The sequence below is a fragment of the Aedes albopictus genome, chromosome 1 (assembly GCF_035046485.1).
Source record: "Aedes albopictus strain Foshan chromosome 1, AalbF5, whole genome shotgun sequence".
NCBI classification, from domain to species: Eukaryota; Metazoa; Arthropoda; class Insecta; order Diptera; family Culicidae; genus Aedes; species Aedes albopictus.
Genome location: NC_085136.1, coordinates 49,298,365 through 49,315,876, shown reverse-complemented (window position 1 = coordinate 49,315,876; position 17,512 = coordinate 49,298,365). Strand labels below are relative to the sequence as shown.

Sequence of the window (17,512 nt, the reverse complement as noted above, 5' to 3'; positions counted from 1 at the left end):
TAGATATTTCAAAAACTCTTCCATCATCTTTTCCAGGGGAGTACCCAAGAATTTCTCCAGGATTACATGAAGATTTTTTTTAAGTTACTTAAGGGATTTCTAAAGAAATTCCTCAAGCGATTTGTATGAGAATTCATTAAGATAATTTAAGAATGATGGATGCACGAGTCAACACATTTTTCAAGAAGTCATCCAGGAATTAATGCACAAGGATCTTCAAAAAATCTTTTAGGAGCTCATCCGTGAAATGCATCTTCTTAATGGATCCCCTGTAGCTCTTGCAAAGGAATTGCTTCAGCAACTCATCTTGCGATTCTTTCAGGAATATATCCTGAGATTTTTTTTCTCCAAGAAATCCTTCAATAAATTATCCAATGGAGGAGTTTTTCCAGGAATGCTTAAAGGTGTTCCTTCAAAAAGTCTCTCAGAGGTTTTTCCAAAAAAAAAAAGCGTCAAGAGACTGTTTCAGAAATTTCTCCGAGGGGGCTTTCTCCAACGATTGTTTTAGGACTTTTCTAGGAATTTCACCAAAAGAGCTTCTTCCGAGTTAGTGTTGAGATTTCTTCAGATTTTTTTTCTTAGAATTTCTTCGTGAGGTTGCCAAAAAATTTTCCAGGGATTCCTTCAGGAATCCCTCCAGCAGTGTCTTCAGAAGTTACTCAGGGATTTTTTTCAAGCTACACACATAACACAGAAGAGTGAAGGAAGCGCAGGTTTTGGTTTCGACGAAAGTCACTGTGACTTACTTTGAAGGAATAGGTACTCACATGCACGACTGTAACAATCCGTTCCGTTTCGCCAAGATAACGGCTTAAGCGCCACCTTCAAAACGAAGGACCGTTACCTCTGATAATATCCCGGCATGAGAACTCCTGCTCAGGGCAGGCCTCACAGTTCAGTAGGAACCTCTTCTTACCAATTCGAACCCAAACGACGCGACTCAAACAAACCAAATCAATCCAAAATTCTGAAAAATGAAATTAAAATGTTGTTGCTAATTTATTTGGAAGCTCTCTAATACTGAGCGGTAGTGAAAGGGTTAATTCAGAGCTCTATCCAATTCGTTGATGATCTGCAAATAACGGCCACGGTCTGGTAGAATGTTTTTACTAAGCTCGAAGTAATAAAAAATTTATTTAAAAACCAAGAAAACGAAAAAAAAACTATTAAAAAGGCAAATTTAATGAGTTTTACAAGTTCTCATTTCAGTCAGTTTCGATTCCATAGAACGATTCTGAATCAAATACAACTGGCTACTGACCGTGTGACGTCACATTCGAGCTCATTCAATTCTCTTCAAAAAAACTCTTCTTTATACGTTGCGCAATCGTATCTTACAGCTAGGTCTGACCTTGAATTTTCCGTCGCAACGCAGCTCCACGTCGTTCGCAGTCGAGCAGTCTCTCGAAGCCGAGCCACAATATGACGAACCAGCCGACCGAACGATTTGCTTCCTCCAACGTAGTCCGATGAGCCAACTCGTTCGTGGGTAGGGGTGAGGTAGAGGCGTCCTCACGCTTGGTGGAGATTCGAGCAGGTTCTGCGAAGCTCGGTACCACACGTCTTGGCGCGACGAGTTCGGGTTTCTCGGCTCACCGTATTCACCACACTCGAGCGCGAAGTGGTCGACTATCAAACGGAAGCTCGCAGCACCACAGGTGGTTCCGGTCTCGGCTGCACTCGGGAAAAATCCAGCTAGGATAAGCCCTAGATAAACCGCCCACGTTGGATGGGCAAGGCCTGTTTAACGTGGTCACAATTATTTCTCACTCGCTTTTGGGTCAAATGGCTCACCAGCTTACCTGATTCTAATCCTTAACTTTCACAAATTTCAGGCTTTCTCAACGATTTTGCTAACCAACTCACTAAATTTACTAAAAGTTAAAAATAACTTCAAATTATTTGGAACTATTACATAAAATCCGCGCACTTACTTCGAATTTAGCACTTTATGCACCAACTTTAATTATTTTTCCAACTTTTTTCAAAAACTCGGTTGTCTTTAACACTCCACCAGAAAAGATAAATTGATCGCGCGACGAGTTGGATCGAGCTATTTATTAACTCGCAGTAACTACCTTTTTCTATAGTGCCTTTGTGTTCTTTTAAAATCAGTCGTAGAGAGTAATTTTCCACTGGTTTTTTAATCTACGCATCAGGGAATTTTCCTATATGGAAATTTCCATCACTTACCGTTTTTGAATTTATTTGGTTCATTCGCCTTAATGTAGGCTATTTTATTTACATTACTCGAAACGCGATATCAATCAAAGCTTCATCATGCCGAAATATTTCGAAGTTAACGGTTTCAACCCAAGGTGGCTTACCGTCGCTAAGAAGTGCTTTGAGTACACACAAAATATAGAAACTTGGAAACGGAGAAAAACATTTAGGTTACACTTTGCTCATACACATTTTAAAAATTTTGAAAATTTAAAATTTTCAAAATTTTTAATCCAAATATTACACGCTTTTTAGTTAAAAGAAATTATACTATCTTTTTTTTTGATTTACATGAAAAAAAAACTAAACACAAACAAACTGACTCATTACGATTGTTTTCAACTACTATGTAGACTTCCTTTTTTAACTATTCAATACTTTACTTTCTTTGCAATTTACGCATCCACTCTACTTTACTCATTTCAAATTTTGATATGTACAAACCGAACTTAACCTAACCGATTTTACTCCAAAAAGATTTGGAAATTGTGCTTACATCTAAACCCAATAAACTTTTGAAAAAGTTCTTATTAACTCCAAAAATATTTGGAAAAAATATTAACTGATTGCCCAAAGTAACTCCAGAAATATCTGGAAAATATTTCGCTATCCTAAATTAAACCTATTCTGAATTAAAATTCAACCTATTAGTCTCAATCATTCTTCCTAAAAACATACTCAAGATCAAACACGCCCAATTTTTACTCATTCCAATCTACATAGCGTTTCAAACCATTACAAACAAAACGAATTTTTCATTTACGGGTATCCCATAAATGACAACTAATCTGACAAAACTGAACACGGCAAGAGAACTGTCTAATGAAATTGATAAGCAAAACAAAGGCAAAAATCTACTTTATGATCGAAAGTGAAATTACGATGTTGACTGTAAATGGAAATTGAAAGGAGATAAAATCTATTTTAACTATTGAAACTACTATGCCAACAACGATAGTGATGTATGAGTGCGTTAGGGAAATAAACAGAAACTGAAATGAGAGTTGGTTATGGATGGAAATGAACTAGTGAAGGTTTGACGAATTCTCTCACGATGAGACTAACAAATCTGACTAATGTTTTTTTTTATTTTCAAGGACAACACAACAAATTTACACGAATTTGAAATCAACGAACACAAAAGCTACTCGGAAAGCTAGGAGGTCGTAGATGATTTCCGATGTTGTGTTTGGACACTCGACTAGCTTTCCTTTCACCTATCCGAATGACTCATTGAGTGTTTTGCGAGTATGGTCTGGGCTAAATTCGAGCACCGTACATAGCTGTTTTTTTTTCGAGCAGACTGATTTTGCCTTGCTGCAAGTACTGGAAACACCTCGATGGAGTATTTTGATGCTTTCTGCACTGTTGTGGATATAGGACCCACGTCCTATAGTCATAGCTGAAGCTTGATGCTGATCGAGTCAGCTAATGGTCAACATACGAGGAAACCTCAAGGACATCTCAGTACGTGACGATGAACCGTAACACCGCGGATATGCGTATTTCGATGGTTTATCTGGTGTATGTGCTAGCCGGTACTAGCACAGTCATAGCTGGTCTTTTAACAAATGAGAAAGCCTATGCCTTCTGAAGGAAGGAACCGTGGTAGGTCCCTGGTATCCGATGACCCAATAAATCTTCTAAAACGTAGGTGTTTGTTCCTATTCTTTCCTTTACCCGAGCCTTAGAGAATTTGTTGCCGAATTTACCCACGTAGTCCTTAGCCTTGTCTGACAGGTGAGTATTTTTACGATAGACGATGTCTCCCTGATTAAACTGATGTCGCGTATTAGAACGAAGATTGTATGGACGGGAATATCGTTCGTATGCTCGATGCAGATTCATTCGGACGACCTCGTAAAGTTTCTTCATGTCTTCACTCATCCTCGTAGGGTCGTATTCTACATCTGGAGCCAGTTTCCTGAGGTGATCGTACTCGCTGCCATTGCTCACCATGTGACGACCAAAATTGATGAAATAAGGGCTGAATCCAGTGCTCTCATGTACGCTTGTCCTTATTGCCATGGCGATATTAGGGATCGAATCATCCCATTTTTTGTGAGAGAGCTGTTTGTTGAGAGCACACCTTATTGCCGTGACGATCACGCGGTTTACGCGTTCCGTTGGGTTTGGAGCTGGATGATAGACAGGTAATAACCAATGGGTTACCTTGTATTTTTCAAGCAGTTTGATGAACTGCCTCGATTTGAATACTTGCGCGTTATCCGATATCAGTGTAGATGGTGCTCCAAACAACGTAAACACCATAGTTTCAAGGAATAAGCATACTGCGGGGGCGGTTGCATTTCTCATACACTGCGTGAGAACGAACTTTGAAAAGAAATCACTCACAACTAAGACCCACACGTTTCCGTGCTTTGTCCGCGGATAAGGACCAAGGAAGTCCAACGAAATTACTTCCCATGGCCTTGAACATTCCTTAGGCTTTCCGCATGGAGGCCGAACATTCATATTAGGCGTCTTCGACTCTCGGCAAACCTCACAAGCGTGGCACAATCTTTTGATGTCACTGGACATTCTGGGCCAATAAAAACGTTCTCGGACCTTACAGAGCGTTTTGAGGTATCCAAAGTGTGCTTCTTCATGAACATCCTTTACAACTTTTTGCCGTTCGCATAGAGGAACGACATATTTCCAGCGAAACACGGGGTCTTCGGCAATAGTACCATTTGTGATAAACTTGTACACTTTACCCTCGACGATCTTGAAATCCTTAAATTTTTCGGGAAATCGTTCAATCTGTGACTTAAGACCATCCACGTAGGGATCCAATCCAAAGACATCTATTATTTCAACTCCTCGGGACAGGGCATCGGCCGGTATATTTTCAGACCCCTTTTTGTATTCCAAAGTCAGGTCATATTTCGCGAGCTTTAGTGCCCACCGAGCAATGCGAGGCGACTTTGACTCGATAGACATTGTGCGTAAGAATGTCAAGCTCATCGCGTCGGTTTGTATAACAAACCTGGAGCCTTCCACAAAATGTTTAAAATTCTCTATGCTGAGTAAGACGGCCAGGCACTCGCGCTCAGTTGCACTGTACCGACGCTGAGTGCTTGAGAGCTTTTTCGAAAAGTATGCTATCGTTCGCCGTTCTCCTCCTTGAATTTGCACTAATACTGCTCCAATTGCTATGTCCGAACTATCAGTCTCGATAATAAAGGGCACCCCAAAATCGGGATTAGCCAAAACTGGTGCGGAGATGAGGGCTTCCTTCAACTTCCGAAACGCTGCATCGGCTTCTTTTGTCCAAACGAACTGTTTGCGACCCTTTTTCAGCAGATTGGTAATCGGTGTAGTTATTTCGGAATAATTCCGAATAAATTTCTGGTAAAAGCCGGCAAGACCTAGAAGGCGTCGTATATCTTTAACTGTTTTGGGTTGTGCGTAATCAACAACTGGTTGTATTTTAGATGCATCCATCGAAAGTCCGCCCTCTGATAGAACATATCCTAAGTACCGAATTTGCTGTTGACAGAACTTCGATTTCTGAAGATTTATTGTAAGCCCTGCTTGTTTAAGGCGCTGGGCAACAATTCGAATCAGCTGGCAATGATGCTCGAACGACCTAGACGTGATTATTATATCATCCAGATATACATACACGAATGGTTCGAGATCGCTCCCTAGGACTTTCCTCATGAGACGTGCCATTGTCGCTGGAGCGTTTGTTAACCCAAACGGCATTACGACGAACTTGTACAAACCTTTATTGGTCCGAAAGGCCGTTTTATCTGTCGAATCTCTCTCTAGTCCCACCTGATAGTAGGACTCGGACAGGTCTATCACAGAGAAATAGGTAGATCGCTGGATTCTTTGGAGGATTCCGACCATATTTGGAAACGGGAAATCGTCTCGCTTTGTGCACGAGTTTAACCGCCGTGAATCGAGACAAATTCTCCACTTGCCATTCGCCTTTTTAACTGGCAGTAGGGGATTCAGGAAATCCACCGGTCCGGTACATTCTTCAACCACACCAAGCCGAAGCATACGATCCACTTCTTCGTCTATTACCTTTTCGACTATCGGTGACCATCTATAGGAGGCCATCTTTTTAGGCTTCGCTCCAGGCAGCAGCTCTATTGAATGTTCTAAAACATGGGTGCGTCCTAATTTGCCGTTGGCAGTTGCTGGAAGTTCCTGAACAGCTTCGAACAACTCTCGCCTTTCAGAATTAGTGAGGTGGTGTTCTGTCTCTATATCTCCGGGCGTCTTGTACGGATTCTGCGGTACTTCAATAGTTGGCATGTCTAGGCTAGCGTCGATTTCTGTTGGTTCCTTTATGATTTCTTCGTTGGCTTCCGGCTGAATTTGGAAACAGATGGTAGTGTTGTCGTCACCAAAATAATTCTCGACAAACATAATCTCAACCAAGTCGCAATCTCCCGTAATTTCACTCCTTTCTTTGTCGTACTGCTCAGGTTCTCGCGGAATCATCAAACGAAAATTAAACGCTTCTAGAAAATCAACTCCTAAAATAAGCACTTTTGAAATTTCCGGGACAATAACCGTAGGAACTGTTCGCGTTTTTGAGAGATATGTGAAAGGTATATTCACAAATCCTAAGCATGAATATTCTGTACTATCAGCGGTTTTTATTTTAACGTGACATTTTTTAATTGGCAACCCAAGCTTCTTAATCAATTCTACCGAACTTATTATTGACACTCCGGCACCTGTATCGGCAAGCCCTTCAATTTCTTCATCTAAAATCTTGACTACCAGATGGGGACATCTTCGAAAGCAAGTATTTATACTATAATTCTGAGAAAAGTATTTGAAATTCAAAGTGGGAACTCCTGACTGCTCCTCGGTAGTTTGGTTCCCGGAAACTACCGTATTTATTCGTTTTTTGAGTCTACCGATTCGCGTGGTTTGAGATTATGCTTTTGAGGACATTGGTAGGCCGTCGTGTTCCCATGACCACAAATATGACAGAAAAGAGTTTTTCGTTGCGTACAGTCTCTCCACATATGACCAAGACTTCTGCAGTTCCAGCACAAGGGTTGATCAGCTCCTTGGTTATCCTTGGATTCCACGGGTTTGCTAGCGATTTTCCGTGTTATCTTCGGTCGTACAGCCATTACTGCGGTGTCTTCCTCCTCTGAGACTTCTTCATACTCCTCCAATTCTTCCTCCGCCAAGATTTGATTGAGTCCAGCAGGTTTTGCAGTCGGTTTGGTGAGGAACATATTAGATTCGAGAGAGTCGAACTGATAACACAGCTGAGCTAAATGATCGAGAGACTGAATTGGCTGTAGAGCTAATCGTCTTCTGTACGACATCTTCATGTTCTCCACCACCAAATCGAATTTTTCCTCAGCTGACATCTTACGAATCAACCTTTGTGACATGGCCTCAATATCAGTTAAAAAGGCACTGAACAATTCGTTCGGCTTTTGTTTCCGGTTCCGCATGTCGTCTCGAATCGCTCTATCCCTATTTGGATTATCATACCGCATCTTCAACATGGTTGTCAGCGTGGCCCACGAATCCAACTTGTCGTCGTAAGCGGTAAACCAAACATAGGCATCACCTTTAAACAGCATGTGAGCATGCATTCTTAGCTCATCTGGAGATACCTGGTACGAGCGACTAAGGATCTCAATTTGCCGCAGGAAATCCACTACAGGAACAGCGTTGCCATCGCCCGAGAACTTCGGCCACTTTTCAATGATGTTGCAAGTCTGGTGAGGTAAACGCTGACGCAAAAATTGGTTTTGATTAAAATTGTTGCTCAACGGATTTCCAGCTCCCAATGGTTGACCCATGAACGTAGAGTGATTCGTTGGTTGAGGTATTGATTGGTTCAGAGAAATGTCTTGTTTACGATACGGATTCGGAAACGGCTCCGGAGTCATTATCGGCTGTACCGGAGGTACCATAGAACTCGAAGATACATTTTGAAAGTGTGGTAACCATCCGGTTGGCGTGATCCCACATTTTTGACTGACATACTGTGGTCCCCCTGGTGGCATCCGGGTTGAATCCGACGGTGCTGGTCGAACGAACGGCAATTTTGCAGTTCCTGCTTTTTCATTTTGTTCTCCTGACCAAACACGCGGAGTTTCGGATACCTCTGGCTCCTTGAACCCGATAGTATTGAACCGATCCGCCAAATTATCCACGACATCCCGAGTCAAAATTTGACTGATGCAGCTTTTAATGTATGTTTCTATCTCGGAAACATGAACATACTCATTCAACGATACTTTCCTCCCAGTTTGGTCTTGATGCTGCAACGCTGGACTGCCTCGGGATCCACATACAGATAAACCATCTCGTAACTCTGGAGAACTATGCTCGATTCGATTCGACGGTCGATTCCTGGCTTGGCTCGGATCTACACCAACATTCGATCCTTGTTCAAATGGATTTATATCAAAGGTACTCGTCGGCATCGGAGCGGAAACAGGAACGGATGGTCGTCGACTCAACTGCACCTGAATTGAACTTTTAAACTGTGGCGTGTCCGGGTTTACATTCACCTCATCTACTTTCGGAGGATTGGACTGCTGGAATTGTGGTATCAATATCGGCTGTAATGGATCTGACCTCGGATTTTGGGTCCCGGTCACAGGAAACGTGTGCCGTCTAAAATTCACATTCGATCCGTCGACCGGCATTGGAGAAAACAGAATCAAATCCTCCTGCATCGACTGCTGCTTCAAAAGCTCGCCCTGTCGGTTCCATCCTGACACATGACCGTCTGGTACCGAAGGACCCCCATTCGTCTCCTGCGGCCCCGTAACCAAGGTCATAACAGGTACTGCTTGTCCAAGAACGTCGAGATTCACACCGAAGTAGGTAAGCGCCATTTGCGACACAGCGTTCAACAGCATTTTCTGCTTCTCTCGTTCGTCGTAGCTGATCACACGATATCTACGAACTCGTTTGTGTAGATGTACCAGTCGCGACAAACAGCCAGCCCCAACTCGATTCCTGATTGCTAACTCGATTTGCTGTAGTTTCATCGGAATGCCCACATACTCGTCTTCAATGGAATACCAAGTCTGCTTCACCTCAACACTCTCACTTTCTCGCAACAAACGACGCAATGCTCTACGTCGTGTTTCTAACGAGCCATCTATCGGATAATCACGAATACGCAACTCATAATTCACTTCATCTTCTTCTAAACACTGTTCGTTAATGAGATAGTAGTTCATTTTGAATTCAAATTATAATCAGAAACACAAATATTAATAAACAAAATTTCACTATAAACAAAAAAAAGAAAAAAAAATCACCAGAACACCGTACTGTAAATTCACCCTTATTGCTTTCAATTCACTACCGATTAATACGGGAAAAAATAAAGAGAGAAAAAAAAATATGACAATTGACTGAAACTGAATATAGTTATTACCTAATGTTTATGAAAAAGAAAAAAAAAACTTATGATGGGCAACAAAAATTCAAACTCAAAATTCAAAAGGAAAGTTGTAAGCACAATACCAAACCCAGATTCCAATACCTAATCCTAAACTAAGAAAAGTGACTAAAAAAAACAAACTCAATAAAAACTTAACTAAGGAAGTCCAACTTATCCTAACTAAACCCAAAATGTATTCAAAATCAAGTATGAATCGTGCTTCAACAAAGTCCAATTTGAAATTCTACTAAATGTTTCTCGGACAAAGTCCAATTCAAAAAATCTACTAACTGCTTTTCGGGCCCCACGTTGGGCGCCAAATTGTAACAATCCGTTCCGTTTCGCCAAGATAACGGCTTAAGCGCCACCTTCAAAACGAAGGACCGTTACCTCTGATAATATCCCGGCATGAGAACTCCTGCTCAGGGCAGGCCTCACAGTTCAGTAGGAACCTCTTCTTACCAATTCGAACCCAAACGACGCGACTCAAACAAACCAAATCAATCCAAAATTCTGAAAAATGAAATTAAAATGTTGTTGCTAATTTATTTGGAAGCTCTCTAATACTGAGCGGTAGTGAAAGGGTTAATTCAGAGCTCTATCCAATTCGTTGATGATCTGCAAATAACGGCCACGGTCTGGTAGAATGTTTTTACTAAGCTCGAAGTAATAAAAAATTTATTTAAAAACCAAGAAAACGAAAAAAAAACTATTAAAAAGGCAAATTTAATGAGTTTTACAAGTTCTCATTTCAGTCAGTTTCGATTCCATAGAACGATTCTGAATCAAATACAACTGGCTACTGACCGTGTGACGTCACATTCGAGCTCATTCAATTCTCTTCAAAAAAACTCTTCTTTATACGTTGCGCAATCGTATCTTACAGCTAGGTCTGACCTTGAATTTTCCGTCGCAACGCAGCTCCACGTCGTTCGCAGTCGAGCAGTCTCTCGAAGCCGAGCCACAATATGACGAACCAGCCGACCGAACGATTTGCTTCCTCCAACGTAGTCCGATGAGCCAACTCGTTCGTGGGTAGGGGTGAGGTAGAGGCGTCCTCACGCTTGGTGGAGATTCGAGCAGGTTCTGCGAAGCTCGGTACCACACGTCTTGGCGCGACGAGTTCGGGTTTCTCGGCTCACCGTATTCACCACACTCGAGCGCGAAGTGGTCGACTATCAAACGGAAGCTCGCAGCACCACAGGTGGTTCCGGTCTCGGCTGCACTCGGGAAAAATCCAGCTAGGATAAGCCCTAGATAAACCGCCCACGTTGGATGGGCAAGGCCTGTTTAACGTGGTCACAATTATTTCTCACTCGCTTTTGGGTCAAATGGCTCACCAGCTTACCTGATTCTAATCCTTAACTTTCACAAATTTCAGGCTTTCTCAACGATTTTGCTAACCAACTCACTAAATTTACTAAAAGTTAAAAATAACTTCAAATTATTTGGAACTATTACATAAAATCCGCGCACTTACTTCGAATTTAGCACTTTATGCACCAACTTTAATTATTTTTCCAACTTTTTTCAAAAACTCGGTTGTCTTTAACACTCCACCAGAAAATATAAATTGATCGCGCGACGAGTTGGATCGAGCTATTTATTAACTCGCAGTAACTACCTTTTTCTATAGTGCCTTTGTGTTCTTTTAAAATCAGTCGTAGAGAGTAATTTTCCACTGGTTTTTTAATCTACGCATCAGGGAATTTTCCTATATGGAAATTTCCATCACTTACCGTTTTTGAATTTATTTGGTTCATTCGCCTTAATGTAGGCTATTTTATTTACATTACTCGAAACGCGATATCAATCAAAGCTTCATCATGCCGAAATATTTCGAAGTTAACGGTTTCAACCCAAGGTGGCTTACCGTCGCTAAGAAGTGCTTTGAGTACACACAAAATATAGAAACTTGGAAACGAAGAAAAACATTTAGGTTACACGACAAATTTCTCTAGAAATTCTTTCTTAAATTCCTCCAGACTTTTCTTTCACATTGCCGCGATTCATGCAGGATTTTTAAAAGTGAATTCCAGGATTTTTTCAAGGATTGCATTGTTTAATATTTCTCCGGAAATACCTCAATGAAATTCATCAATAATTTCTTCAGGAATTCTCTTCGGGGATTCTTACAGGGATACCTCGAGGGTTTCCTCCAGTGAAAGAGGCTTTTACGAGAATACCTTCAATAATTATTCCTTGGATCCTTCTGGGAGTACATCATTTTAAATGTCTATAGAATTATGCTTCGAGATGAGAAAATCCAGTAAATGTTTGTATAAAATTTTCTTTAGGGAAATTCCGGCAAGCAAAAAAAAACTGAAGTTAAATTCTTAGAGGAATAGAGAACCTCAACACTACAAGGTTGCTAATGAGCATAGACAAATTGGATGATTAATAACTGAAAGAACTTCAGTCCAGTCATGAAGGACATTATGTAGACATTTTAAAAAAAAATATTTCGACGGGATTCTACTGGAGAAAATGTTGAACAAAATCAAGAAGAAAATTCTGGGTTAGCCCTAAGAAGAGTTCGTATTTAACAAAAGAGTTCAGCTTTGATTACTTACGAAAGTTTTGTAGATTATTACCAAAAGCACAATTATGAACTTCAGAAGAAACAACTCAAGAATAAAGAAAAATCCTTTATCTTCAAGAAATTGGCCACTGCCACCAGGACCATGCTGATTTGTGTAGAACTGTCAAGCTTGGTACCTACACCCTTGACTGCCATCAGAGATTTTTCAGGAATCTTCCATTAATTTTAGAAAGCACTTAGTTTTCTTTGCAATATTCTCCAATGTTTCTTACATATTACCCCGGAAATCAACTTAAGAACTTAAAAAAAAAACAGGAAACCTTCCAATGTTGCTCCATGGATCTGAAATTCCGGAATTACTTTCAACGAATTTCTGGATGGAACTTCTTCCATGATTTTTTTCGTTTCTTCTTTATCTTCTTTATTATCCATGAATTGCCTCAGAACCACCTTCAGAATTTCTCGTACGAGAAAAAAAATTCACGGGTTCTTACATGAATGCTTTCAGAGATTCCTTAAGAAAACCAAAAGTTACTCCAGAAATTTCTCCAAGGATTTCTTTTAAAAAAATTCCACAGACTTCTTCAAAAATTCTTCCAAAGTTTTCTTCAGAAATTACTCCAGCTATTCGATTTTCATATCTAGGAGAATTAACACATTTTCGCCAGTTTTATTCTATTCGCCATCAGAGTTTTTTTTTTGAAACCTGTTAATCTCAGTAGTTGAGAGCATCTGTATTTAAAAATTTATGTTTTTGCCGTTAGTATGACTAATTATAAATTTGTATTATATGAAAATAATCAGACCGTATTAAGTTTGCAAATCTGATAACATTGTTTATAATTAATAATTCATCTCGGGACCCACACTTCACTTCCCTTCCGAAAGAAGAACTCACACTTTGCGAGTTTGTCGGGAGTGGGATTCGATCCCAGGTCCCCGGCGTGATAGCCAAGTGTTCTAACTATCACACCAGGTCCGATCCACATTCTCCTGGGTTTCCTTCAGATATTCCACACGTTTCTCAAGAATTCTGTGAGTTATGTTTTATGAATTCCTTCCGAAAACCAACCAGGAAATACTTCAGAAATTTTTGGGTGTCGCTTGAAAAAATCGGAAATTTCTCCAGGAAAAAAAAATCTTTCATAATTTCTTCCAGTGCCAGTGGTTTCTTAAAAAAAGTACAGATTCCTCCAGAAATACGTTCTGGTTTTGGATGAATCCAGGAAGTCCACCAGATTTGTTCAGGAATTGCTTTAGGGATGCTATTGAAAATTCCCGCACAAATGTGTCCAAAATATAGTTTTATCCATCGAGAAAATCATGCTGGAATTCCTGGTCAAAATACAGAAATTTCTTCAGGATTACCTCCAATTTTTTGTTTTTTTTTTTGTATTTTCCCTAGACCGGCATTTCTAATAAGGATAACTCTAAGAATTTCTCCACGGATTCTTCAAGAAACTTATTGTGAAATATTTTTTAGGAATTTTTACAGATATTCCTTCAAAAATTTCTCAATTTTTTTATCGGGTTCTTCCTGAAATTGCACAAAAATTACTGAACAATTCGTGAAGGTAGCCCTGGAGGATTTTTTTAAACCCATTTCTGAAGGATTTTCTCATCAAATACCATAAAAACTCTCTGAGATACCCTTGGAAATTCTTAGAAGAAATTCTTAAAAATTCTCTGCAGCAATTCCTGGTCACAAATACCAGAGGCAATTTCTAAAGTTATCTCTGGAGTAATTTCTGTAATAATGCCTAGAAGAATATCTGAAGAAACTTCTTATTAAATCATATTAATTACTGGTAATGAAATATGAGAAACACCTGGAGAAACCCTGCAAGTAATTCCAAGGAAAAAATGCTAGAGAAATTTCTGGAAGGATTCCTGCAAGGATCTTTCAAAAGAATCTCCTAATTTTATTTTTTCGCGGAATATTTAAATAAATAGCAGAAAAGAATCCCTTAAGGAACCTTTGAAGAAAACATAAAAATAATTTCTGAAAAAGTGTGTGAACAAATTTTTGAAAAGGACAACTCTAGATAAATTTCTGAGAGAATTTCTGAAAGAACCTCCATCCTTTGTGATTTTTTTTCCTGAAATTGCATATTTTGAAGAAACGTTTATAGAAATGTCTGGAGGAAGCTCTGAAGAAATTCTTTGAAGAATTACTTGGGAATTGTATAGGGGGGTGGGGTTGGAAAGGAGGAAGAGTAAACAGCACTGATCGGTGCGTGGCCAGATATGATTACAATGTGAGTTGATATGTACTTCCAGTGGTTCTTAAATGAGATACCATTACACTTAAACTTATGTAATAATTCTTGAACGAATTTCTTAAAGAATCCCTCAAGGAATCCCAGGAGGAATTTCTGTTGGAATTTCTGAGAAAATCCACGAATCAGTTGTAAGCTCAATCTTTTGAGAAATTTCTTGAAAAACTTTTGAAGAATTTGCAAGAAAAACCCCAGAAGCAATCACTGAAAGAAATCTTTTGATGAATTCTTACAATAACCATCTAGGAAATACTGCGAAAATCTTTATTCAGTAATTGTTGAAATATTCTAATAAATTCTTGATAGAATCCCCGAAAGAATTTCTGGCGGTATCCCTGGAAGTATTCGTGGGGAATTATCTAGGGATTTTTAGGATAATTTACTTGTGTAATAAGAAATAAGACATTCGGGTAGAATGAGGATGTATGGAGAAACTTTAAATTTGATAGTATCAACCCGGAACAAAGCTTTTTCAATCTATATTAGCGTCCAAAACAACTGTGCAAAATTTGGGAGCGATTGGTTGCGTCCCCGTATTCCGCTTTGCGAATGAAATTTGTATGGAATTTAGTATGAGAAAACGTGCTTTTCTGCATTTTTCTCATAAATTGATTTTTTTTGTCTAGAACAAACTAACTAATGACGTTAAAGTATAGCCTAGGATATGCCGAAAAACTTTTCCGAAGACCGTTAAGTGATCCGACGCTTGTGAAAAAAGTTATTAGCCTGGTAACTTAGGCCAAAAATTGAGATTTTATTATTGATGTTATTCTTTTACATGTTAAATGTTCTGTACGTTTTAACTTTTTTCACAAGTGTCGGATCACTTTGCGGTCTTCGGCAAAGTTTTTCGGCATATCCTAGGCTATACTTCAACGTCATTAGTTAGATTGTTTGAGACAAAAAATTTCAATTTATGAGAAAAATGCAGAAAAGCACATTTTCCCATACTAAATTCCATACAAATTTCATTCGCAATGCGGAATACGGGGACGCAACCAATCGCTCCCAAATTTTGCACAGTTGTTTTGGACACTAAAAGGAATCGAAAAAGCTTTTTTCCGAAAAATCGCCTTTGTTGACCCAGTCTAATGACTATGTGTCAATAAGGATGCCTGACTGTATGTTGAAAGTACCGCTAGATCGACACCCTCGCATTGAACAAACCCGTTTAAAAAAACAGCGTTGAAACGACCCGTCAAACAATTGCACACATATTTCCACGCTCCATCCCGCGTTTTGGAAATTGGGTGAAAATTAGGAAAAGCACCGTGTTATTGCACTCGCTTTCCCAACAACGTGGTTCCGACTGGACTTTATTACACACTGTCGTCGTCGTCGTCAGGTCGGGAGGAAAAACGAGGGCGTCGTCTTTGTTCCCGCCATTTACGGTCCGGACTCTCTGGCCCGTGTACTGTACAATACGGCGAAAATTTATTTCATATTACTTGAGCCGTCTTTTGCGCTCGTCTCCCGCCCGAAATAATGGCTCGGAACGGAATGGATTTTTAATGCTGTTGAAATTGGTGTTTTTATTTTTCATACCGTCCGTACTTGCTGTAGATTGCCGTGGCCGGGGTCGTGGTAGGCGCGCATAAATTTCCCCGTTGGATGACGTACACGAGGATGCCATGACAAGCCTCCAAGCTTGGCAGGGCAGAGGGCATAGCACAGTTTCCCGAAAAAGAGGAAGAGAATCGATCAAAGGCAGCGCGCAGCTGATGTCACATTCCGTGTCGTCGGCGCCATGCATTGTCGCGATGGGTCGAGGGGCGCTAGGATGATTGATTGCAAAATCAGTTTGGCAGGGAGGTGCAAAGTTTGCGAGAATTTGGTGAAGTGTGTAGGTTTTCTGGAATCAATTGATTTATTGTGGACCTCGGCGAGGGCTAGATTAAATAAACGGATGACATGCTTTCACAGTTAATCATACACAGGTATTGAGTTGGAATTTGATTTACCGCTTTACTGTACCTCCTGATTAGTTAAAGTTTCACAAGAATTCACCCAGATATTCGTTGGTATTTACAGACATCCGCAGTGTCCAAATGGGGGTGACCTCACATTTTTCAGCATCAATGACACCAGCTACTACAGATTGCTGGTCAATGAGGTAAAGAAGGAATCCCAGTCAACACATGATCGCATATGATGTTGAATAGGATGCAGAAGTGGAGGCGATATACGCACCTTTTACATGCGGTTAAATGGAAGCATGTACGCATATGGCCTCCACTTTAGCATCTTATTCATCATCATAAAAGACTTTGTGTTAGCTAGGATGGGAATTGATGATGCATTCGCTCGCCTGTCGCAGCTTTAATACATCACTTTTTGTTAACCTTCATTCTTAATTCTATTTTTTTTTTAATCAAAAATAAGAAACAAAGCAATCAGCACTCTACTTTCTCGGAAGTGTCTCAGTGGCAATTCAGGTTGATCCAGTGGGTTCCATGGAATTTCAGTAGTATTTTAAAGGGTTCCATGAGTGATCCAGGGGTCTTCAAAGGGCTTAAGAGTCGTTCCAGGGGTGTGCCAGAAGGTTCAAGGGGATATTAGCGGACTTCAGAAGGTTTTAGGATGTTTCAGGGAAGTTCTATAGAGTTTTAGGAGGTTCCTAGGCACTCCAGGGGGCTTCAGATGGTCCCAGGAATGTTCCGAGAACACTAGCCCCTCTCTGAAGCAATGCCCACTTTGTGGTTCCGGAGAGACGAAGGCCACCATAGGAATGTTGTTTAGTGGGTCGAGGAAAGAGTAGTCCTGGTTTTCACTTTTTTTTTTGTAGAATACCGTCCTTAAACCCACACTACCTGGACCTTTTGTCCGGATAACTCTAGAGCAAATTATCCCCCCCTGGTTTAGGAGAAAAACAAAGTGTTCCAGAGGTATCCAGTAGCGGGCATTTTAGCTTCATGGGCGTTTCGTGGGGTTCTATGGAGATGTAGAGGAGTTCTAGAGGTGTACCACAATGTTCCAGTGGGGGTTTTACAGAGTTTCATAGGGTTTCTAGGGTGTTCCCGGAATTGAAGGGTGCTTCAAGAGGTCCCAGGGGCATTGCAGGGACCATCA

General features: G+C 40.3%; 2 protein-coding genes across 5 annotated transcripts in view; both read right to left on the bottom strand.

Annotated features, from left to right (window-relative positions):
* The window catches only part of LOC109416129 (PDZ domain-containing protein 7), a 589,320-nt gene that overhangs the window by 362,614 nt on the left and 209,194 nt on the right, over positions 1 to 17,512 (bottom strand). The gene's annotated exons all lie outside the window — the stretch shown is intronic.
* LOC134284924 (uncharacterized) lies at positions 7,074 to 11,182 on the bottom strand. Of its 2 annotated transcripts, XM_062844493.1 has the most exons (3): positions 11,103 to 11,182; positions 10,971 to 11,042; positions 7,074 to 10,908 (listed from the first exon to the last, which is right to left on the bottom strand). In XM_062844493.1, the coding sequence occupies exon 3, from the start codon at positions 9,414 to 9,416 to the stop codon at positions 7,089 to 7,091; it is 2,328 nt and encodes a 775-aa protein (XP_062700477.1). In that variant the 5' UTR covers positions 9,417 to 10,908; positions 10,971 to 11,042; positions 11,103 to 11,182; the 3' UTR covers positions 7,074 to 7,088. The 2 variants fall into 2 exon arrangements, with proteins under 2 accessions (XP_062700477.1, XP_062700476.1); XM_062844492.1 differs by having other exon boundaries at positions 7,074 to 11,042.